At 38.5% G+C, this 25,939-nt stretch overlaps 1 protein-coding gene across 1 annotated transcript in view; it reads right to left on the reverse strand.

The window, feature by feature from the left end:
* Positions 1-21,715, reverse strand: part of FRY (FRY microtubule binding protein) — a 190,133-nt gene extending 168,418 nt beyond the window's left edge. The window contains 2 exon segments of the mRNA XM_040543874.1: positions 17,381-17,479; positions 21,224-21,715. Coding sequence (XP_040399808.1) covers positions 17,381-17,479; positions 21,224-21,428 — 304 coding nt within the window. The 5' untranslated portion in view covers positions 21,429-21,715.
* Between the last annotated feature and the right edge of the window lie 4,224 nt (positions 21,716-25,939).

Below are 25,939 nucleotides of genomic sequence, written 5' to 3' on the forward strand. Positions count from 1 at the left end.
TGTGGCGGAACAAAGTCTATGTAATTTCCATGCCCCAGCTATGGAAAAACCAGGTTGGGAGAAGTTGCTTGTCACCATGGTCGGAAGTGTTTTTGTGACCAGCACACAGCATGAAAAGCTATTTTCACTGCAAAACGTCTGAGAAATAGCCTTCCAAAACCTTCACTCAAGCAAAGAAAAGAAAATAAGAAGAATACATAGTGCTGGAGGTGCTCACAATATCTATCTTAAGGCATCCAATTTAGATGCCTACATTGGGAGGTGAGTGCCTTCAGCATGACTCAAGCATTCCCAAGAGTTCCAGTACAGAGCACAATTACTTTCCCAAACAGCCCATTTCTCTTCACTATCTACACATGATACTTAGGGTAGCTACTTTGGTAAATCAGGCACTTTATTTAGATTCTCAATATTTGGCAGTATAGGTACCCATTTTGTTCATTTTTTTCTGTGACTACTATTTATAACAGCAATGCAGGCACTTTAGTCCTCTATGTTCTGAGCGCTGCTTGCAGGCATCCTTAAAAAAGCATACGGCGATATGAATACAGCACAGTCCTTGTACAAGTTTTCAGAGCTCATTTTGGTTTGGTATGAAAAGATCTGATTGGCTTTTGCAACCTGAACTCTTCAAAATCTGAAGTTAAATGCAAAGAGTAGCTGAAGCCTCTAAATGGGTGATGACAGTAACAAAGCAAGTACAGACTACACTCGGATTTTGTATTTATGCTGCTCTCTTTCCTAGTGCTCACAAACTGGTTTTCTTCTAGTTGTAGAAACAAAGTGGAACAGTGGGTTCCTTATTTGTTGCAAACAGAATATGTCTTTTACCTTACATAGCAGGTAGCGACTGTATTTACAAGTGCACAAATACCTGCTAACAGTGCAAAGCCACTCTTCAGTCTGCAGTTACCCATCTCTATCATCCAGCCTCTCCTACAGTGTGATTCTGGAAGATACGGCGCACTTCACCCCTAATCCAGCAAAGAGCATAAGCAAAAGACTTTTAATTATTTTTTTTTGGCCTAGTTTGTGCTTAATGCCTTGCTTCTCTCTTTGCTAGGTGTCAGTCATTCTGCTCCTGCTCAGCTCCCCGCAGCTTCAAGGCAGAGATGTAGACACAGATCCCAAAGCCAACGCTAGCTTTACTGAACTATTGGAAGTTTTAACACTCTTTTTGATTTTCTACAGCTTCTCCAACTCATACAGCTTTTCCTCCTTAATTTGGGTCAAACGCTTTGTCCTTCTTGCTAGATAGTGCTGTGTGCTGAAGTACGCCTGTGCCTCTGATTTCCATGGAATCAGTTGGATTTACATTGGTATAGCTTGTATAAAAGTTTGGCTTGCTGGAGTTCTTTCCCAAAGGAGATAGTAAGGACTGCGTATTAGCATTTCTGTGTTTTTGCCATGGTCTAGTTCTTCCGCACAAAATACAGCAAGCCTACAAAGAATGATTTCCAGACCGACAGGGTTCCAGTACAGAACACACATAACAGATCAAACCAAAAAGGTATCTATTATATTATCATATCCTGGGTTATATTGCATTGCATTCGTGATTTCACATTCCCTTCTTTTATAAACTACTTGGAACCTCTCTACAAAAGACTGCACTGGCATTCAGATGGATGCTGGTCATAATGGGATGGCATTCAGGTGCCTAAATATAGGCGTCTAGTGCCATTTTAGGTACCCTGAGGCATGTGAGCTATTCACTGAGACTGGCAAATATAAGATCTACATTAGGTCCACAGCCTTCGGAAGCAGTAGTTGGAGGCTTTCTGCTGGACACCTACATTTAGGTACCTGATTTCCTCCCACTGGTTTCAGAAGGGGGAAAAAACCACACACACAAAAAAACCCATCTTTGTACAAATTGTGAACTGATAAGCCCACATGTGAGCCAGAAATAAAAAATAATAATAATAATAAAAAATAATATTTTTACATTTACTCAGAAAAAAGACCACAATATTTATATGTAGTGAGTTTTTTTTTCTTCAACTTGGCATTTGTTGAGTTTATGAACTTTTTTCCTTCCATTAAAATATTCGGAAGGTTTTTTTGTTTTCCCCACTACATGTTGCATAACATGACACGTTTCAAGCTAAACATTAACAAGCAGCTTGCACACATACTTTGCTAATATCCTCTGTTAAAATGAAAACCAAAATCGTTACCTAAATCAACTGAACTCTAAGTACCTACAATGTCACACAATTTAGTGTAAAACACTTTAGGGTCCAAATTAAAAGTACAGATTGTCACGAAAGCACTGCACAAAATAAGATTTCATTAAGCAAACCTGATTTAACGTGATATGCTATAAATAAAGTAATAGAAATCCTCCTTAGTTTTATGTATCGATATTTTTTTGCTGCACAATTTTGTTTTGCCTTCTGTTTGTAACTGACTGTTAAGATATTGCCACCTAGTGATGGAAAGCAAAACAAGCAGAAGCAGGACAGTAAATAACAATGCATAGAGAATACATATTTACATTGCAAACTGTGTTGGAATGGAAAGATACGTACAGAGAAACAGCACACGTCTGTATTTCTGGAAAAAAAGGATAGAAGGCAATTTGGATAAAATCACATAAAATATTTGGGATTATTCATGTATCACCCAGCTCCCATCCTCAGTTTGTTCAGTGGATTCATGAGAGTAATTGAACGGATCAGAAGCAGTTTGTGACTTAGGCTGTTACCGGAAATAACAAATCATAACTACCTACTAAGGATTTCACGGAGGATTAACTAGTTAATGCTGGAATTATGCCTTCCAGACTCACAGTACTGTTATCCTTTCCTTGATTTGTTTTGGAGCTGTCAAACTGGGATGTTCTCTTAGGACTCTGCAGGTTCTTCATTCACCCAGACCTCCCATACATGTGCTAACACCACACAGTCCTGTGAGCCAGTTTGAAATCTTCACAATTATCACTGGGGCGTGCACTCAGGCAGCACAGACGCAAGAAATCCTGCTGCACAGGTCAAAATGCTGCCTGCATCCTCCAAGCACAGCCTACAGGGATCAGCAGGCGTGAAGAACAGTCTGAGCAGTATTTGCTCCATGCTCTTCACCTTACAGTCTCCAGGCACAATCCCCAAACAAGCTGGTTTCTGTTATTATAATCCTTTAAACTAATTTCCTTCTCAATTTTGTTACAAGTCCCTATCTATACTGTAGATAAAATTATGTAACTTACTCCCCAAACATCCCAGCATGACGTAATTTTGCAGAATTTCTTGAAAGCAGGAAATTTCCAAACCACCCTTGACAGCGCCTCTAATTTTGGGTGCCTGTTTCAGAGACGAGATTAGTGACAGAACCCCAACCACCCACTCAAAGCATAATTTCCATGAGGTACTTTATGCCTAAAAGATTTGCACCAGGTCACAGACCTTGGAAAAAGAGAAGCCAGGAGAGGTGGCTGTCATTTTTTTCCTCTCGGAAATTTCATTACAAAATGAATACATAGACTCAACCCCAAAATAGTCAAAAACTGAGGGTGATACTCAGGGCCTCTTCCACTTCCCTTCCACAGCATAGTTTTATCTCTTACACCATCCTCACAGCAAGCCCTGCAAGACGACAGATAAGTACAAGGCAGGAAGGGGAAGGGTTGGAGCACGCTGATCACTAGATATTGCGAGTTTCTATAGGGTCTCTAGGGATGTCTAACAATTACTGCATGCTATTACAGCTGAGATCATCAGACTTCTCAGCTTCTCCTCTCCTATCCCCATTCCAGCACTGCCCATTAGCCCGCATTCCCTGAGGTTCAGGCCTGGATTCCTCCTCCTCTCTCAGGGCCCCATGACGGAACACCCCAACCTGTCCCCTCCTCCCCAGTGTGGGCAGGAGGCAGCTGGCTGGGAACCTGCTTTAGGAAAAGCTCCTGACCTTACAATCATAGAATAGAAACACAGAATCATTAAGGTTGGACCAGATTATCTTGGAGGTCTTTTCCAACCACCCCCCTACCAGCAATGTCACCCACTAAACCATGTCCCTAAGCACCACGTCCAACCTTTCCTTGAACGCCCCCAGGGACGGTGACGCCACCACCTCCCTGGGCAACCCGTCCCAATGCCTGACTGCTCTTTCTGAGAAGAAATGTCTCCTCATTTCCAACCTGAACCTCCCCTGGCACAACTTGAGGCCATTCCCTCTAGTCCTATCACTAGTTATTGGCGAGAAGAGGCCGACCCCCAGCCCCCCACACCTTCCTTTCAGGCAGTTGCAGAGAGCAATAAGGTCTCCCCTGAGCCTCCTCTTCTCCAGATTAAACAACCCCAGTGCCCTCAGTGGCTCCTCACAGGACTTGTGTTCCAGGCCCTTCATCAGAGAAGTGCCGGAGATGCTGCGAGGAGCAGAGGGAGCAGAGAAGGAGCCACTTGCACCTACCCACAGAGGCACAACTGATCCCACAACCTAGGCGTCCCTGCCCAAACGTGAACCACATCACACCCTTTTGTTTTCCTGAATTTGTCTTCCTTGCAGAATGAAATGCTCAACATTCTCTGCAAGATACCTCCCATACCATGCTGCATTTGTATAATGTTTCCATTGAACATCTAATTAGGGGCAGGAATTTTCAGTGCAGTAGCTCCAATTTGCTCTCAAACACCAGTCCACTGTTCAGCAGACAGTTCTTCCTGCGTCTATTTATGCACTTCTTGCAATGTGATTTTTTAACACAAACATTTTCCTGAATCCTAAATACATTTACAGACAGGTCTTCTTTCTCTTAATTCTACCACAGCAGTTCCTAAAGCTCTCTCCGATTTAAAGTAAGATGTTCTTGTGATAAGCTACTTGCTTACTTGTTCTTTTTTTAAACTTTCCTTTCCGTTCTCTAGTTTTGTCTTTAATTATTAACACTTCTTCCTTTCTGACTGACCTATTTGGACACTCACACCTCACCATCTTCATTACTGTGCACAGAGATATCCTCCTGATTACGTCCCTTTGCTCCACCAGTAACGTCAACCTTAGAAACTGATTTTTTACTTTCCTCGTAAAATGAGAATAAACCTTTTGGAAGAGTTTCAGCCAACTTCCCTCTATTACAGATCATGGTAAGGTGGACAGTGGGTCAGACTGTGCTACATTTGCTGCCTCTTCCACCTTCCTATCAGGTGTCATGCTCTGCCTGCTATCAAAGAGGCTGCCAGACCAGTCGGGCTCAGGTCTGGGGCAGCACATGCACTCCCTGTAGCATAAACACCTCCACCTGTATGGGTTTTATCTATAAAACATTCACTCTGAATTATTCAAAAAAACCGCTATCTGTCACAACACCTGCAAAGGAATTAGCCAGTTAAAGCAGGGAAACCGAGCTCACATCAGGATTAGCCGACTTCAGATAACTATCGACAGTTTTTGCTGCTCTTTCAAATGATCCAGAAGTATCAAATTGTATGTATCACTGCATCAGCTTTCTGCACTTCTCTTGCACGTATTGCCACATACCGTTTCAAACAAGACTGCTCATTCTTTGGAAGAGGAATCACGTCTTTGCTACAAGTGAAGTGCTTGGCACGCAGGAGCCTTGGTTTGTTATGGGAGGAGCAGCTTTTTTCTCATTTTACTGAGAAATGCTACCAAAGATTCACAGTTCAGATTCAGGTAGCTCAGGCAAGCACTACCTCTAGCTGGAGCAGTGATCTGATTACTCGGCTAGATAACATCTATAACTTTTTAAACTTCTTTTTTGTTTCAAGGTAGGATGAAGAAATGCTTCAGAAAATCAGGATTACCTAAGAAGTCGTGCCAAGTGGTTGACCAAAAAATTCTTCTTCTTCCCCTGACTGCAGTTCACAAACACAGTGTGCACACGAACAGACACTTCTTAGCTCACCTGACACCTTTAATAGTTAGGTGTCAATCGCCTTCATCCTTTTGAGAATACTTCTATATATCTGAAGAAAACACAGCCAGCTACCTGCAAAAATCGTCATGACTCCAATCACCAATTGTCTCACAACAACTCTATAAATGACTGCAGTGAGGTAGTGTCAGGAAAAGTCAGGCCATAAGATTTCACAGTGAACTCTGTCTCATGCCTGTTATCCCCTCCAGTCCTTGCTCATTACATGCAGACAACCCTGGGGTTACAGCTTCTGCCATCTCGCTCTCCTGTTGCTACTCAAAATTATTTTCCTCAATTCTTAGAAGTGATGCCAGAAAAACACCTCAATCCCAAGCAGTTGTTGAAGGGAAAGTTTTAGGGAGTTTTGAAATCCCCTTGTGTATAAACCTCCTGGGCAAGCAAGCAGCAGTGAGACAGGAGGTAAGGGGTTTGTTATGTAATGCTTGTACAACTGCAGGCTTCGATGCTTGATAGATAGGAGCTAAAACTCTGCTTAAAAAACAAACATACAAAAAAAAAAACTTACTGGTCTTACAGAAGAACACTCGCACAAGAAACACTTATGTAAGAAACACATAAGAACAAAATATTTTCATAATGTTTTTAAAGTGTATGGAAGAAAACTTTTTTGCTATAAGCATGTAGCACATGCTGTTTCACCTTGCAAAGTAACCTGTGGGAGGAGAGAACTCAATTACAGAGTTTTTCTTTGCTGTAATTTTTTTTTTCCTCAACATAGTAAGTTTTAATGGATGAGCACTTGTGCAAGGGCTATCCCTTGCTGTGGTGAAGGTTTTACAATAGCAATGTTCCCACCTGGACCCAGGCCATAGAGTTATAGAGCTCCAGCATCCTTTGACTTGCTGCTTCTCTAGAGAAGCACCCTTTTCTTCACAGAGGCAAGGTTAAACACATGCAGCCTTCGTAATTGGGTCCTTTGTATCCTTCAGAGTCTGTCCCTTCTCGCTAACCTAGAAAACAATGTCTTGGTTTTCTGTGAAATACAGGTTCTGACACGGCTGCCTGCTTATTGTAGAAAAAGGCAAATGATGTATACTACCTGTTTAAGAGGGTAACGTTACTCTAAACTTCTCTCATGCTAGATTTGAATGGAAATTGCAATTCAGTGAAAAAATGTACAAAACAAAACTTTAAATCTGCTTCCTATTTTGCTGAGAAAACAACATTATTTCAGGCTTACTACCCAGGGAAGAATGCACACAAAGATGTCACACTTAAAACTGAATGTTTTCCTAGCAAAGACAGTGGTAATTACAGTTCCTTTAACTACACTTAAAATGATTAATGATACTGAGTCACCACTGGCTCGGTTTTCACAGGTATTTAGCTCCTGAAATTTCTAACAGTTGCTTTGTAGATTATTAAGTGCCTAGTCTGGGTAAGGATCGAACTCCTAATAGCTGTTTGTCTACTGCATCATTAAAGGCTTTGAAAATCTAAACCCATGTTTTTAAAGTTATTAAAATGAGCTCTCATCCTCCTCCGTGCTTTTTCTTTCAATAGATTGAATGAGGAAAATGGGATCCTTCCTCTTCACCTCTGGATTGGCTTCCGAGCTGTGCAATGAAATCCAAGGTAAAGGGCATATAACTGAAAACAATCCACTGTCACGGGATGCTTATTCCAGTATTTGAATAAGATGCGTAAATCTGTAGAACATGAAGTGATGTGTAAGTCTGTAGCAGTTAAATTTTCTAACAGCCTAGTTGAATAGATAACATCGACCCTAAAAAGCAACTGGGATCCACCTGCTCTGAAGCCTCTCATGGGATCTGGGGGGGACACAGAGCCCTCGGGGCCACGGTGCGGGGAGCTGTGCTCCTGGGTGTGGAATTGGAGCTCACGCTGGAGCGGCAGCGCTCGGTGACACGGTATCCTGCCACCTCACGCAGGTCACTGATGCATGAACCTTGCCTGAACTCTCTCACAAATCTAGGGAGGTCATCACTAGCTCCTGACTAATTCAGTGAACTGCAAGCATCAGCACGGACAGAATCCAAAGCTGAAACGTCCCCAAGAATGTCAGAATATTTCTTCCTCTTCCAGTAACATTAAAGATTTGACTTGGGGTGTGTTGTCATGTTTGACTTAAACCAATCTAAAACTGTGCTACTGATGAAAAAGGTGTGAAGTCCTCCCATCCTCACCCTTCCCCCCAGATTTCCATCAGGTCTCTTAGGCTGGCACTAGTTTGGAGCATAAGTTTGACCTGTGCGGTGTTTGTGTATTTTGCGAAATATGGTAGGGGCTACAGCACTACCTTCAGTTGACCAATGCAGCGATGAGCCTCGCCATAGACACGCACCATCACTATAATCAACACAAAGGAGACTACATGAATGCATGGATGTTTAGGTGGGGAAAGAAGTGAAAGAAATCATATTTTTTTTAATTGGGGAAAAAAAACAACAACAAAGGTACACTTTCATAGGTATTACATAGTCAAATAGCTTTCCCAAAAGCGCTAATTGGTATTTCCAAACACCTACAACAGGCACTATATTTTATTGAATAACATTCTTCCAAGCTACCCCTCTGGCTGAGCCATTGCTAAACTTTGGCTTCTCCAGGAACAGATGCATTCTAGGACCTAATTGCAAGCAACACTGCCAAACAATGAGCTTAAAGGTTTTAAGAGCCACAACGGACTGCTATAATCAGTCAGATCTCCTGCATAGGTCAGACCAGAGAATTTATTTACTTCTGGTCCACTTACAGTAAATTCAGAGTTGCCAGACAAAACAGAAACACCCTTCCGGCAGCCCAGAGCTATTTAAGTACACTAGATCCAAATTAAACCGTCTGCAAATGCTAACATAGACTAGAACTGACTCCACAAATACCTATAAGATGCAAACGTAACATCTCACATGCACATACATATGCAATACGCTCTAATAATTCTCAATAACATACAGTCACATCAAAATATTTACACTAAGATATCCATCTATGTGGACAACTGGCTGTACACTATTATTAAAGAGCAACTACCACAACTCGTATTTGTTTCTGTGAGGTTTTGTCAGAAGATTACGATACTAAGCTGATACAGAATCCCATGTTGCTTACTCTACATAAGACAAAAACAAAAACAGATTGAAAATGATGTAAAGAGAAAAATAAATAAGTTTTACTAATCAAATATATACAGAATCTTAAAGCAAAATCCACTCTATAGTTCTGGGGTATGGGTATATAAATTTACATGTACTTGGTGAAGCTTTCTGCCATGAGATAAACACTGGTGGTAAAATAGCCCACATAGACTTGCTCTGCTAGCAAGGCAGAATCTAGCTAATGAAACATTGAAGTGAGGAAAGTCAGCTCCAGAGAAAAAGGGAGCATACATAGCCGAAGATCCTCTGTTATCAGTTCTTCATTGTAGCTGTTCCCACGGACACATAGCTGACAATCTGTACCTAAAGTGAATCTGAGCTGCTGAATAGACGAAGATACTGTGACCTTTGAAAATAAATTAAAAAAAAAAAGGAACCATGAATTAAATATCTCAGATTTGATTCACTTATCACTATGTATGTTTATACATAGTTTTCCCTTTCAATATGTTTCTTTGGGGATATGGAAAGGAACATATATGCAGCATCCTCTTCAAATTCATCTTAAAACAAATATTGAGCAACTCGATGGTTGTTAAAAAGAAGTGTGCTCATAATATATTCCATGAAACGAATGTGCATTCAGCACCTGATGCACAGAAATAGCACTAAGCATGCTAAGAAATATTAATTTGAACTCAAGATATTGTAATGAACATAACTGTCATTCATATTGTAAATACACACAACTAATTTTAACCCCTCTTCACAGTAGTTTGTCTACATAAAGATCATCCACAAAAATTCTGAGTGAAATTTTATTTTGCTCTTCACAAAACAGTAGAGCCTTCAAACAAACAAAATCCTCAGCTCTTTGAAAGGTCATTCTAGACCATGACATCTGGGTGTCTTCTGACACTCAGGGGCTATCTTCACAACAAGGACATATTGTACTGCTGTACATATTGCAAGTGTTACACAGATTCACTGTAATTAAATGCAAAACACTTTCTGTGACATTCATTTATTCTAAGGTTGCTCTAAACAGGAGCAACAAAAGAAAGAAGACAATACCATCCTGTTGGTTTTGGGGGAAGCTTCCCTAAAAGCTAAGTGATAAAACACTGTACCAGAATACTGCTAGAGGTCCCATGTGTCCTTAACACCACTTTTAAGCCAGGTCTCTCATTTACACTCTAAGTAAATACTATGCAAGAATATATTTTGTATTTTCATGTTTTACAGGATTCTGTTCGGTATGCATGGATATGGATATAAGACAAGGCAATTTATATATATACATATATAATTATATACTATAATACACATATATATGTATTATATTATTATAATATATGATACATATATATTTACAGAGTGGGGAAGTAAGGATGTCACATTGCATGATGCTAACATGATTGAATACCCATAAGAAGTTACTTAAATCAGCTGGCAACTAGCAGCAATGGCAATTGGCAGCAATGCTAGTGACAGCTTGTATCTTCTGCACGTGAGGCACCTCAGCACGACACCCTGGTTGACAAAAAACCTGCGGGATATGACCCACACAACTGATGGAATTCCAGAAATACTGTTGTGTATAAAGAAGTACTTTATGTTCAAGGTGTCTGAATTTTGTGTTAGCAAACATAATGTAGTATGCAAAAGGATCAATAATGCTTTATTAAGAATAAAATGAAACGAGTGTTGATGAATACAAACAAGCATTATAACTAATCATTATTAAAAAGACCACAATAACTTACGACTGAGAAGCACAAAAGCCCATGCTTTACTGTTTTTAAATGTGAGGTTTCAGAAATGATCCTGTCACGTTTTTGAGAGCTTGGCTTATGAATCATCAACGTGTGGGCTAGCAATATTGTTTGCACAGGAGAAACACTTGGTAACATCATCCTATGAAAGAATGGAAACAGAGAAAAATTTACCCTTTCGCCCTCTTTATGTGTCTGTACATGATCCCTTGCTTGGCTAAAATAGAAAAGCTGAAGGTAGGCTGCCACGGTAGGATTTATTTGGCTAAATAAAGGTGTTTACAATATAACCACCTCAAATTCAGTTACTCAGCTTGGACATCTTCTAAGTAGTATATGGAAATCAGGGCTGATTCACCCCATTTAATGTTGACATCTACAACAGATGACATAGATTAAGCCCTAACAGGACCCACTTCTCTTCAGTGACCATAAAGGGACACCTATTCAGCAAATGTCTGGCTTTGGAAAGATGAGTTCCACCTGGTTGTCCAGATCTGAAAGCATTCCTAGTTACAACCCCAGAAAGAGTGATGCTGGCTTCCTCATCAGACTGCCCCTCTGCTGTGGCTAGCAAGCCTTAAGACGTAAAACCAAGCTACTGGGAGAGCACAAAGCCATTTCTCACTGTCCTCAGCTTGAAGCCCAACCTAATGCTACACAATATTCATGCCCCTAAACACTGATTTAGATGCTGAATTTAGCAGCCTATACATGCAAGTGGGATTACTGCAAGTACCTGAAGCTATCTAATAAAAAAGTAAAAACAAACAAAACCCTTCCTTTTTCTTTAAGATGACAAATCTGATAAGGAACTGCACCTGTTCCCTCTAGACCTCTGTTGTGAGAATGGAGCAACACTGCTGTATATGGAAGCTCCTTCTCCTATTCCCCCCCAGAGATATGGAGCGGAGGGAAACAAAGGAGATGAGAAAAAAATGGAGTCTGCCACTCCTGCAACAACAGCCGTTGCCTACAGGCAACACGTAAAGTTTAATGTAGGTCTATAGGATTGTTTTGATAGTTTTATCATTTATCTTTCACCAAAAAAAAAGCAAAAAAGTAGATGATGTTTCTCTGATAACATTTACTGGGCAAGATTGTCAACAGAAAGAAGAACCAGGAAATTCCACAACCACCACAAGTTTTAGAAAGTGGAGTAAGAGAATTGTTATGACCTCCAGTAATACAGAATGGGTTATGAACCAAAGTACTGGTAGAAATATTAGGTGACACATTGAGCAGAACTGGGGTAAAAATATATCATTTGACTTTTCCTTTTATTGAGCTTCATCAGATTCCTATTAAACAGTATGGCCCCAGTCCTGACCTCTGGGACACACTGACCTCCAGGTAGACTTCATGTCACCAATCACAACCCTCTCAGCCTGGCAGCTCAGTTTTCAACCCACCTCACTGTCTTTTCATCTAGTTTGTATTTCGTTAGTTTGTCTATGGGGATGTTACAGGAAATACCATCAAAAAGCCTTTCTAAAGTTGAGATAAACATCATCATCTCCTCTCTCATCATCCACCTCATCCACCAAGCCAGTTATCTTACTGTAAAAGATTACTGAGTTGGTCAAGCATGATATTTCCTTCATATAAACATGCTGACTTCTCCCAATCATCTACCTCTATATCTGGAAACTGGTTCCAGGATTATTTGCTCCATCACCTTTCCAGAGATCAAGGTGAGGAGGCTGACTAGCCTTTAAGTCCGTGAATCCTGTTTTTTGCTTATCTGGAAGACAGGAGTTGCATCTGCTTTATTCCAGCCCTCAGTAACCTCCCACAGCGGACATGAGCTTTCGGGACTGGCCTCACAATTACTTGGCCAGCTTCCTCAGCACTTGTGGTTGCATCCTATCACAGTGTGTCCAGTTTGTTTAAAGTGGTCCCTAACCTGTTACCCCTCTACCAAGGGTTAGAGGATAAGTCTGCCATGCTCCAAGCTTTCTTACTGATTTCTGGGGCCTGCAATTCCTGAAGGCCAGCTTTACCAGTAAACACTGAGGCAAAGAAGGCATTGAGTACCTTGGCCTTTTCCATCTCTATTGCCATACTTCTTCCTGTTGTTGTGTTACACATTCAACTCAGACCTCTTCCAGGGCAGGCTTTCAAGTCGGAAGAATCAACATATAACAATCAGATTATGCAGACTTCTTTATCAAGTATAAATTAAGGCTTTGTGAAAGAAATATGCTTAACCCTGAAAGCAGGTAAAGGACAAACTGTAATACTACTCTCACTTAAGAGTCACATAACATTTATTATGACAAATCTAGACTTGAGTGACACTATTATTAGCTTCTAAAAAGAGAAATGCTGATTTTCTAAATCCAGAATGAATTTAGAACTGGACATACCGTGACTTTTACACATATACTTTGTTTATCTTCAATCCACTAGGCAGAAAATGAAATACATTTCAGACCTCCAAAATGCACGTTGTTAACTTCATTTGGTTTCTGGTATTCTGCTTTTCTTGTCATCCTTCTTCTGCAGTGATATCTATGTGTGATAGTGAAACCTCTTCTGCAGATTAGACTTTTTAATTCATAGCAGGGCCACAGCATGTAGTAGAAAGATAACATTCAAATGATCCTCTATACAGGAGTCAATAATCATCCATCAATATCAATATGGATTTATCAATAATGATAAAACTAAACAAGTTCCCTTGCAAGTACTTCAAGGTGACTCATTGAACAAACTGGTACTGAGTTTTTATGACCTTTTTAGTCAATAAATGTATGTCTTTCTGGCCAGACTGTTGATTCAGCTACATTAGGCCACGAAGGATACACGTGCCTCTCTTAATACTTGTAGGTTTTCTTTGGCCACAAGGCCTGATTGCATGAAACAGCCTACATGCATACAGTAAAACAAAGATATGGTGGCAACATCCAACTCTCCATTCCTGGGCTCTTGCTAACTTCTGAACTGTGCCTAAGAACAGTCAGGGGAGACAGTGGTGGTCCAGACAAAATGGTGATGAAATGGGACAGCTTTGGTAGAGAGTGATTTCTCTGACTTGAATACGAGGAATGGGAGAGAAGAGACAGGCTGGACTGATTAGTTTAGAGATTCTAAACAACGTAAAAGATACAGGACAAGCAAGGTTACATTAAGAAAAATGGCATTTATTGACTGCCCCTCTTTGTACCACACTAAACCTTATGCTTAATAAATATTGTTTTGCCAACCCTTCATTGTTTGCATCTCAAAGAAGATTACCCCTAGAAGAGGCTTATTAGGAAAAGAAGGTAATTCACAACAGCACAGGGATGCACACTAACGTGTTCTGGAACTACAGCATATTGTCATTAGAGACAGTAAAATTTCAGAAGCAGTAATTCCAAAGACATAGAACAAAACCCCACAGAAAGTCAAGCAGTACCCTCAGGTAGTGTGAAAACAAACAAAAATCCTCATACAACCAAACATAACACAGAATGCCTTGAACTCCTGAAGTCAGATTCCTCATTTAAGATCCAATCTCTTACATTAATAAAGTTCACGTTCCATTCAAAGAGTATTCCATTCTATGCTCTTGATTACTAGAAATAAAGACATTTAATATGAGGGATACAGTTGATATAATTTGTTCTCCATAAAAATCTAAATACATGAACTCAGTATCTGTCAGCCCATAGCTGGTTTACTGGAAATACCATAAGGATTTCTTTTCATGATCAGGGCATCTTCAACAAGAGAAGCAGCACTGAAATTCTTCCAGCTAACTCTAGCTACATTCAGAGAGTTTTCATTACATAGTCTTTTGTTGTTAAGATGAATTTTATTATCTACACCAATCTTCAGGCAAAATGTTAAGTTTCTGAACCTAAACAGATGAATAAAATACAGATTTCTTTTATTCTTCTTGAAATCAAATATTTTCAGAAGCTCCTAAACACACAAACACACACGTATTTTTAAAACTATTCCTTCACCCCCACCTTAAAAATTCAGGTACAGTATGATAGTAAAGAAATGAAAGTGAATGAAGTATTGAGAATTTTTACTTCATGGATTCCGAGATTATCAGATGATTTTGTTTGCACACTGTATGCTCCTATTAAGTATCTAAGGCTAGGTAAAGTATAAACAGATGAAAGGAGAACAGTTACCTACCAAATGCATCGAGCAAGTCTGCAAAGTACCTACACAGAAGCAAGCACTTTACAAGATGTATATATTGAGTGATTTATATGCAATTTGTAGACCTATCTGACTGTCAAGAGAACACACTTGAAAGTCATTAACTACGTTAGCTTATGTGAAGATTACCCTTCAGAAGAGGAACAAAATATACATCAGGAAGATGGTAAATCAAAGCCATTATGATAAACTTTAAGTCTAATTCTTCTGAAATATTTTTCTTGGCTGATATGCTTTTGATTACAGCAGAAGCATCTCTGTAAGGCTTTAAAAGTAATATCTATCTTTCCTGTAATTAAATCACGTATATTTCTCAATGCTATGAAAAAAAGGGTTATTGTAGATGATGATTATAATCCATTAACACAAAAATAATTCTTTAAGGAACAAAGGTGGGCATATTTTTATGGCAAGTCTGCCCTTCAGGGTGCCTCTTAAATCAGAGAAAGAGGAGACAATAGAATCTTGTCTTATCACAGCCAAAGAAAGATTTACTTAAAAATAATATGCAAATGTTAATATTAACAAACCCTCACACATTTACTGCACACAAAATGTAGTTGCGACTTCTACCCTTTAATGTAAAGAACGACTGGCTTGTTCTTGTATGTTTTCTATTTTGCTAACATTTCGTAGTAATTTGATAGGATGCTGACATTCTATTTTAAGTTCCAATATATTTTATATTGACATACTTTTTTGGAGATGCAACCAGTGTTGAATACTAATTCACCACTCCCTCAAAATAATAGAACTGTACTTAAGGAGGAGCCTTTTATGTTTCCCAGATGGAAAGCAATCAGCACAAGTTTTAAGATTTTGTTCTACCCTTTAATCATTATCTTCTAGATAGCACATAGCAGAGGGACAAAGGGTCAAACAGGCAAATCATGTTACTAAACCACATTCTTTTTCACATTCTAAGGCAGTACATGAAGAAACTTTTTCTGAAATCAGGAAGCAAATGCTGTAATTGCTTCACAAGATCCTTCAGGACACTGAAGTCTATAAACCCTTAGAAATTATATGATTTGCAATTTGTTACTGTGCGCACAATGGGTTTTGTTCACTCAAGCACCAGAGTGCTTTAAAGCAAGATCTTAATGTCTATAATAGCAGATGGTAGCAATATAGCAAAATCTTCATCTAGAATCTAGGTGGCAATAAAATAGTTGCTGTTTGTTTTGATATTTTAAGAAACAAACATCAGAAAAAACAAATCCATGTCACAACAGCAGAAGGAACCTTATATATCTTAACCTCACTTTCCTCCCTATCTTCAGCATCACCCTCAAGTCACTCTCCAGTGGAAACAGAAAGTTTCCTTTATGTCCTCAATACAAATAAAAGGTATCATCATCTTCATCACCTGCCTACAAGAGCATTAGGAAATCAGTCTTCACAGTCCATAAAATACCCATGAACCCAAGAAGAAAACAAGTTTGACAACACGCACACATTACATCAGACTTTTCAAAATGCAGAATCCCGACCTGGCCTCTGAATCATCGACCCATCCTTTCTGACGAAAATGACACTTAAAGAAAAACATTCAAGAACTAAAATGCTGAATGGCATACTAAGTAATGTACATTGGAATACGTAAGTGAGAAAGATTCCAAAGGCCAAGAAAAAAGCAAGTTATCAATTCTTTAATTTCTATTAACAAAAAAGTGGTCACTCACCCAGATCAATGAGTGGGCAAGTGCTCACTCAATCAGCTGTGTACCAATTTGTTAACACGGTGAATTATCTTAACAAAAGGATACAAAAACTACAGTAACATACAGAACTAATGCCATCCATTCCAATATAAGAAACAAATAAGATATATCCCCCCCCACCGCCACCCCTTTTCAATCAGCTTGCTAAGAACAGTAAGGGAAAAACAAGTCTTTTTTTTTTTTTTTTTTTTTTTTTTTTTAAGTCAGAGAGGGAAGTGAAGAACTTTGGGACATGTCATTCTTGCCTTCCCTTCTGCTGTCAGTGGATGATACTTGTAAAATGCAGGACCAACAGAAGCCATTCTACCAAACTTTAATGGGCAGGGTGACATAAAGGGTACCATAACTGAATAGAAATTGTTCTGTGCAGATTACAAGTATATGGTGTTTCCATGCAGTGTAATTTATTCCAAGAGGAGACAGGATATTCAAATTTTCAACAAATTAAAATACTGATCACAGATCATTATAACTCATTTGAATCAAGACACAAACTGTACCCACGATTTTAAACATCCTTATTAGAAGTAATTAGATTTTGGCAAGCCTTTCCCAATTAATGTTGCCAATCAAAAGGATCAAAAAAAGAGTCATACATACAGACTGCTTTATCCAATGTCTCATGAAAAAATAAATAATTTATTTGTACCACTGTTGAATAGCTTCTAAATATTTTTCGTATATATAACACCCTTCTTTCTTCCATTATGTTCAGTATTTTAATTTACATACAAATATGGTGTCAGGTCAACTTACTTATTTTAGAAAGTGACTTTGCTAGACTGTATGCTGGTCTGAACTCCAGAAATGCTTTGAGAGAGTGCCTCAAGACTTCTAACTGCGACAATACTTTCACTGAAAGAAAAAGCAGTGAATTTGTTAAAAAATACTATCTATTCTGGTGTAAAAAACAGAGACCAGCAACCTATAATCACAATCTTACTTTCAGTAGCTGAAGTGCTGTTAACCATTGACCTTGGTTACATTAACTCACAGCAAAACCACAATGTTTTTACAAAAGTAGAGGCAATGAGTTAGTTGTCCCACTGACTACGTAGAGCTGACCTTGGCTGTGAAGACAACACCTGAGTCATTGGCATAGGCCACGAGATGGAGGTGTGACTGCTCCTGGGAGAGGCAGAAAATCTGTCGTGTTTTTCTTACCTCCTGTCCTTTGAAACTATCAACAAGCATTATTCAACACTACCACAGGCTACTTGCATGTGAAAACGTAGAAGGAAAAACAAGATACTAATAACAGTACTAGATTTTCAATGGTACTTAAACAAACATGACCAGCACACAATAAGAATCATCTTTTTTCTAAAAAAAAAAGAAAAAGTATTTTCACCTTTGTCATTTCTGTATAGTTTATTCTTTCTTCAAAAAATTAAGAAACCCAAACAAAATCTCATGCACTTTTGCAATGTATAAAATACAAATACAGGAAGCTCAAACAACAACAGTATCAGCAGCTTTCTTCCAAAAAAAAATCAACGAAAGCAAAAACTCGCCCTACATTTCCCTAGATTAAAAGCAATTTCTTAGTAAAAACAGACTAGTTTTCTTCATGCTGAGGTAGCATAGATGCTTAATGATGTTTAGCTCATCCATTTTAAATTCAGACCCCTTCAAGTAGTTCAATTTATCTTTCCTAAGTAGTGCTATAAGACATGGTCTCCTAAGGCCATTTACAGCTGACCATCTTTTTACCATTCATTCTTTTGCCATTAGCAAGCTACACCTTTGTCGGCAGGTTGGGCCAAGCCACCACTCATTTTTGTATAGTCTTGCAGGGTAAGGTTCAGTCCCAGGCATGGCAGTACGAGCTGAATGCATGTTAGCACATCCATATGAATTCAACTAATCCTATAAGGTTACAAAGCTCTCTCTTGATACTAAATGGCCCTGTGATGTTGATTATGATTACTTGTGCCCCTGTCATCGAATAAAAAGGTATCTCTGCTCAGTGTACCCCTTTGGCAATGCCACGGTTTCTCCTCAGTCACAGTTCCCCTTATCTAGCCATGTAGAAAATGACACAACAACCCCTGACACCTTTGTTTGGATAGTACTGTCTAGGCACACGTGAACGACTAACTTCATGACAACAGGACAGACATGCCACTCTACTCCAGAGTTTCAGTGTTTCAGCTTTCATTTTTAAACAGTAAGTTGCTAGCTATAAGTTATGAAAAAAAAAAAAAGTAAAACAGTAAAACATTGTATGAACTGACCCATATGCCTTGCACCTAAATGCCTTTGTATGTCTGTGTTCACAGTTTCATTACTTAGGCTCTTTAAGATAGAAATTAAGAAGAGGAGAACAAGATGTACAAGAAAAAAAAAGGAAGGAGAACAAGATGTACAAGCAGTCAGACTAAATTGCAAGCATGTCCTAAAACTGAGACAGGTTCATGGTGAAATAAAAGACTAAGTTTAGATACTGGAATTAAAGGAAGGTGAAAAAAGTCAGAATGATACCAATTTTAAATATATATTGTTATGTATGGCGAGGTTGAAGAAAGGAAATGACTCATTTTATTCTTCAGAAAACTTCTGCTTCAGCAGTGACCCAACAGACTGCACAGCAAGTGTATCAGCATGGAGCTCTATTTCCATCCCAATCCACATCCACAGCACAAAAGACAAAGGTCTAGACAACTTCAACCTTACTTCGTTAACCTATTTTCAAAAGCAAATCAAGTGCAGCTTCTCCCATGCATACTGCTGACCTACCAAATGGAAGGCTACACCCATCTTTCCATCATGCTCCATCAATTGCTTATAGCAGCACGCAATTTGCATTACCTTTGAGTGAAGTGCCCTTGAGCGTACAGTAACAGAGCTGCAGTGGATTTCATAAGTGCAATGGCAGCGCGCCAGACACACCAACTACGTTCAAGTGCTCGGATGTGACACAGCACAAACTATGGAGTATTACTACTACTAGTGTGGCAATTTGGGAGGGTGGAAAGAGAACAGTGAGAGAGAAGAACCGCATTTTTTTAAATGAAAACCTTCGGATCGGAGACTAAGGGAGAAATCTGGGTGGGCTCAACAGAATAAGGACATCGGAGAGCAAACACAAGGCTGTTCAAGATGATTTTTCTATCAAAAAAGCTTGATGTACAGGAGAACAAGATGCAGGAGGTAAAAAAGAGAGGTGATTAAGGAGAAGAAAAGGTAGGAATAAAACAAGAAGAGAGGCTCTCTCCTGCCCCAAATAATGCCTTTTGCCAGTCCCCAGCAGGCCACATCACCTCACGAAGAGCCTGTTCAGGCACTGGGAAGCACAGGAGCCTTGGGCATGTCTGAGTCACCTGACTTCAGAAACAAGAAGGCTAATTTTTTTTTTTTTTTAAATTGGGACATAGAATATGACCGAGGAAAAAAGCTTCATTTCCTAAGGTGTTGTATGACAATTATACCTCTGTATAACAAAGGTGTTAATTGAGGTTCTAAATCCCACACAAATGGTACTGCCCTGTGTCATCTCTTAACATTGTATTCCCATTCCTTCAGCTCACGAGAAGAATGAGAAGATACCCTTATAAGTTTAGCTGTTATGAAGAAGTATAATAACAGTAATATTTAAATAATCAGTACCACCTTTTTATATACTATATCTCTTCAAGAATCTATATGACTGTACTACTTCCGCCCCCCCCCCCCCCCCCCCCCGAATTTTAACATCAACATTTCCATGTGGAAATTTAAACTTAAATTTAAAAACTGTATATTTTTGTTTCAACAGAGGATTTCACTTTCTCTGTTTGGTTCACAGAAACATCTTCACTTTTTGTAGGGATGAGCTGGTATTCATTTTTTTTCCCTCTAAAATCTTTTAAGTCCTCCTCATAAAGATGATCTGATTGTTTGGCAACAAATCCTTTGTCTTCATGCTAATCTGTTGCCTATTTTTAGACATTTTTCAAATAATTTTTAAAAATTACAGACAAAAATAATTGCCATTAGCTTCACTGTAAGCACTCTTACACCTTGCTCATATTCTTAACAACCAGGGAGTTAAACTGAACTATTAACTACAAACATTACAGGCTCCAGTGCAAGACAGGAATTCAAAGTATGCATTTGAGTATTTAGTGATGTTAATTTCTGGCTACACACAAAAAAAAAAAAAAAAAAAAGTCAGCTACACTGAGGAGTCCACATATCCCCAAATACCCTTCCCCAGAAAATTAAATGAGAGAACTTTAGAGCAGCGAGAGAGGTATAAACCTATACTGCATTTACTGATTAAATTGCTTATAAGTGGCGTTAAGCAAAATGCAGAGTTTAAAGCTCTAGAGAAGCAACTGATTCCCTTTAAATGCTAAGTATTAAAAAAAAAATCCCCACAAGCAAGCAAATGAAACCAAAAATATCAAGGAATTTTATTTTATGTTTTGGTTCCATCATTTTAATGGTGACATAATGTAACATGAATGGTACTTTATTAAATCTATCTGTGAAGACTGCCTTAGTTTTTAAAACAGAATAAACTCTCACTGGAGGCAGCCACTGAATTTTTCAAATATTACCAAAAAGGTTTTAAAAGATATTGTACCAACATACCATTAACATAGCATTTCCTACCTGAAAATATAGAAGGTCTTTTCTTAGGGCGCCTGGGATGTATAGGCTCTATATTCTTAATATTTCTTTGCAACTTTCCTTTAAAGTCATTTTCTAGCAGGATGTCTGGTGGTAGGCTACTCCGTCGTGCTGATTTGTGACGATTCGGACAGGAATTCAATTTACTCCTAGTCCTAGAGTACAAGTTGCTGTCATCGACTGCCATTATAGAGCATTAACTTGTAAAGCCACCCCAGCGCAAAGCCAACCTGCGCATCCACAAGGCTTTTGACTAGTGGTTCCGGACCCAGGCAATCTCAGAGATGTTCTCATGCCCAGCTCAGCACTTGCCTGGGAAGTTTAGCGAGTTGATAGGCGTGTGCTGCAACAGGTGTAGGGTTACTGCATCGCCCCTCCTTGCATCACTTCAACTGCATGGGGAGGAGACATGCCAAAATCATTAGTTTGAAAGGTTTGAGGCAATTCGGAAGTTCAACAAACCTGAACCCAGCAGCACAGCCTGTGCAAAGGGGAAAATAACACTTCAGTAACAGGAACTGTCTAGAGCTAGTGGTTGTGTTTTACCAACGGCGTTTGTCAGATCAGTTCATTAATACTTCATTTTCTTGGCAAGCAAAACAGGTGTTGCTAAACCTTAAAAAAAAAAAAAAGAGTGAGAGAAAAAGCAAAACAAAACAAAAACCAACCCAGTCAACTGCCTTGGGACCTGCCTGGGAAAGGAACAACCCAAGCAGCGTGTTCAGGTTCCTAGCCCTGTCCTTTGTCAATGTTACATTTTTAGACCGGTAAACAAATCCAAAGCACCAAGGTTTTTACGGCCACAATTACTAAGTTTATTTGTTCCTTTCCTCAAGAAAGAAGGGTGTTATTTCCTTACTGGAATCAAAATCAAAGAGCCGTCAGTGTGACTGATTTTCTGTACAGGAACTGCTGACCACCAAACCCAAGCCATTTCAACATGCATAGGAAGAAGCTGGTCTGTAAATTCTCCATGTAAATAAAAGCCATAGTGCTTACTAGAGGTTTGTACTTTCTTGTTGTTGTTGTTGTTATTGTTGTTCCAGTTATCCCAGTTATCTTTTGATAACCCAAGAATATGGTTTTCCTTTCTCCAAATGATAGAAAGAAAAAAGGGCAAATCCTGACATTTACAATGAAACTGCTAATTTTCTTACTTAGAATTCTATCATAAATGGAAAAAAAATCATTACTAAGTTAAAACTAACAAACCTCATATGAATAAACATTTTTGTATTAAATAAAAATAACTTATAGCAAAGTGAATAAGCAGAGTGGTAATTTGAAGTGTCAGCAGCTAATGCTTCAACCATGGATACTTAAGGCAACCAGATTTTAACAACTGAAGCTAGAATTTGATTTTTCCTTGTCATTTAAAACACTTAAAATATGAAAGCTTTAATTTCTTTCCAAAAGATAGGGTACATTTTATGATTGGTGTAATGATCATGAGTTTGGCTGCTCCAAATAAAGTTTTTGTGTGAAATTCAGTAAAATCTTTATTATTGTTGACAAGTAATAAACAGTTCACCTACATGCTTTTGGAAGGAAAGACGGGATATGATATATTTTTATATATATTTATGTACATGATTAGCTTTTTAAAACATTTTATTGTGTTAGAAATGCAGAAAAATGTAAACAGTCTGCTAGATTCTTCTTCTTCCTCTAGAAACTAATTTGTATTTGGCTGGAGGTTGAAATTGTGAATGTAAGAATCCAACCTCAAATACACTGGACCCTGCATTCAGAACAAGCTGATTATTTAAACCAAACCAATTTAAACTAAATAAATGCTAACTGCAGATAACAAAGTGATTATTTCTGCATTTCAAGTACTCAAAGGATCTTGAGCTCTGTTTATATGCAGAAATAAGCTTTTGAAAATCCCACTGGACTCCAAAATAGGTTAGGTCAGAATTAGGTTGTAACCAAAGGGAATTGTATACCTAGATTGCTCGGGTCCATTCTAAAAATTGCTCTAGGCACAAGTCTTCATCATTAGAGGCCAAAGTATTTCTAACATGACCTTCAAATCTGTAGAATTTGTATATCTTATCCTCTTTTTTTCCAGTTAATTTAAAAAATATATATTAAAAAAACAGGTCAAAGAAAGTTTCCTTTTCCCCCCCTTCTTTCCCAGTTCCACTTGATTTTTCAGCTTTGACTCAACCAACATAAGAAATATTCAGGGAGCGTAAGAAATATTGGAACCATTCCCAATGGTCCAGCTAATCCAAAGTAACTGAATCAAAAGCTTTTCAATACAACAGAAAATGCTTAAATCTGAGCATATTATTTGAACCATGTGTGAAGACTGAAAAACTACAAATATCAAATGCAAGAATTGACATTTGAGGAACTTTAAATTGAAATTTGACAGTAGCATTAAATAAAATTTCAACATCTTCAGTAAGTGACCTAAGCACCAGGATATTCTGGAAAGAGCTCTTAACTTTTCTTGCTGAAACTGTTCCACAACGTATAAATAATTAAATATTCATTAGAAGAGTGACTTGAAACTGTCCCATATTCTAGCTGAGTGGCACAAGTGCTGCACTATACAGTCTTACCTTCTCCAGCTCCATCAATATTCATGCCACGTGGAACAATACCAAAAGGAGGAAGCACTGCTGAGATGCTCAAAGGTACAATAGGCACTGCGCTCTTTTGAACTAGGGGAACCTGTCAAGGGTTGAAGGCCTTGATCCACACGGCACACAGGAATCTATGATGAGTTTACCCCTGAGTGGCCTTATGATGGCAGTCCAGGATGGGACAGATGAAAACCCAACACATCTCATCCTTGAGTTGCTTTTTTAGGATCCACTCCAGGAGACATACTCTGAGAATTCATGCAGACCTAACAGTTTGTAAGTGCAAATAGCCTAAAACCTGAAAATCCTTAGCGTAGCATTAGGTGTAGGCAGCAGAACAGAAGCTGAGGCTCCTGGTGGTGTCTGAAAATTGTTGGACTTGGGTTCCTAAGTGCTATTTTAGTGGCCTAACTCTTCTAGTGATTTAGTTTATGTATCTCCTGTTGGAGATTTTCTCATCTTTGAGGGGAATGTATAAAAATTTGTAGTCTACTCCCAAATGAGATCACTAGAGAGCAAGTTACAGCACAATACAGAAGAACAAAACTTGAGATGGGGGAGAGCTCTTTGAAGAGCTGTTTGTTAATTATAAGACCCAAGAAATAAAGCAGAAGCACTGAGCATTCAAAATAAACAATAAATAAATAAGAGATTTTGAGATTCAGTTACAGATAGAAAGGAAAAGAACACTCTGGTAAAATTTGAGATTCTTCTCCATCAATACTGCACTGACAGCATCTCTCTCAGATCTCCTATTTTCTGCTTGAACATGGAAGCTTTGCACTTTTATAAATAGAAATAAAACGAGAGGGAGGAAAGAAAAACAAACAAACAAACAAAAAACTCTAAACTGCAAACATGATGTGCGGAAGTAAATTTGTTAACTTTTATGCAATTAATCACAAAGCTCCTATCATATACATCCAGGAATCCAGAACGAAACAGAGATGAAACAATGGCTGAATGGTTTTCAAAATTAAGTTAATAATTGAAAATTATATGTACATATTTTATTCTCCTGTCTCTAATATATATTCTTAGAAGGCTATAGCGTAGTTGAAGGAATTACATTTGACTAAACCTTTCATTTAAAACAGTGATTAAAATAATTAATTGCTGAGTAAACCACCAAAATTATAATACAGTAGGACTAATCAACATGGTTAATATGGAAAAAAAAAGTGTCATTAATCTATTCCAGTTGCTTGAGCATAGAAGATAAAGGAGGAGGATTATTTATTTATCCCCTCAAAGGTTTGAACAAGATATTTCAGAAGAGATTCCTAAAATGAAGTAATCATTGCGTTTAGTGCCAAATCATGTAAGTGCTCAAACGATGAAAAACAAAGCACAGGAAATATAATTTGGCTACACTTTTAAGGTGGCAAAGGTTCATGCTTCTCTAGTAGGTTCTGTGTAGTTCAGTATTTTCTTACAATTTTGAAAGCACAGCATAATAATGAAAAAGCCCAATTTAGCAAACTGATCATCAGATTTATCCATTATGGTCAAAGGCTAAATCAGGACATCATACCTCTTGCCTCCAGCAGACTACCAAATTTTACTCTCTGCAGTTTCTATTACTATTTTTTAATTAGTTTGTTAAATGAAAGATAAAGGAGAGTGATGTTTGATAACTGATTTGTGTTTGGACTATATTCTGTACTGCAGAAATACAGATTTAAGGCTACAGATTTAGCATGGTCCAGGTCTCAGAACAGTAGGTTTTCTCACAGGTGAAATTATTATTACTTTTTGTTGAATAGTATGGCAGCAAACCTAGTTATATTTCATGTGCAGTTACCCACGTGTTATTATGACTACATTAGAGCTGTCATTTGTGCTTTCAGCTGAGGAAAATATTCTTGCTCATCAACAGCAGAAATAAAGTGTTCCTAAAAAGTGTTCTCAATGTGTCAGCCAGCAGAGGCAGGCTCAGAAAAACTTTATTATGGGAGGAAATCTGCCACCACAATAAATTTCCATCTGGTGTGGTAAAGTAATGCACACACTGGTGTACATTTTATTCACGGGCCTTCCCATCGTACTATACACACCAGATTAGAATGGTACATAAATACTGCCAAGGGAGGATGAGGCC

The sequence above is a fragment of the Cygnus olor genome, chromosome 1 (assembly GCF_009769625.2).
Source record: "Cygnus olor isolate bCygOlo1 chromosome 1, bCygOlo1.pri.v2, whole genome shotgun sequence".
In the NCBI taxonomy this organism is placed as follows: domain Eukaryota; kingdom Metazoa; phylum Chordata; class Aves; order Anseriformes; family Anatidae; genus Cygnus; species Cygnus olor.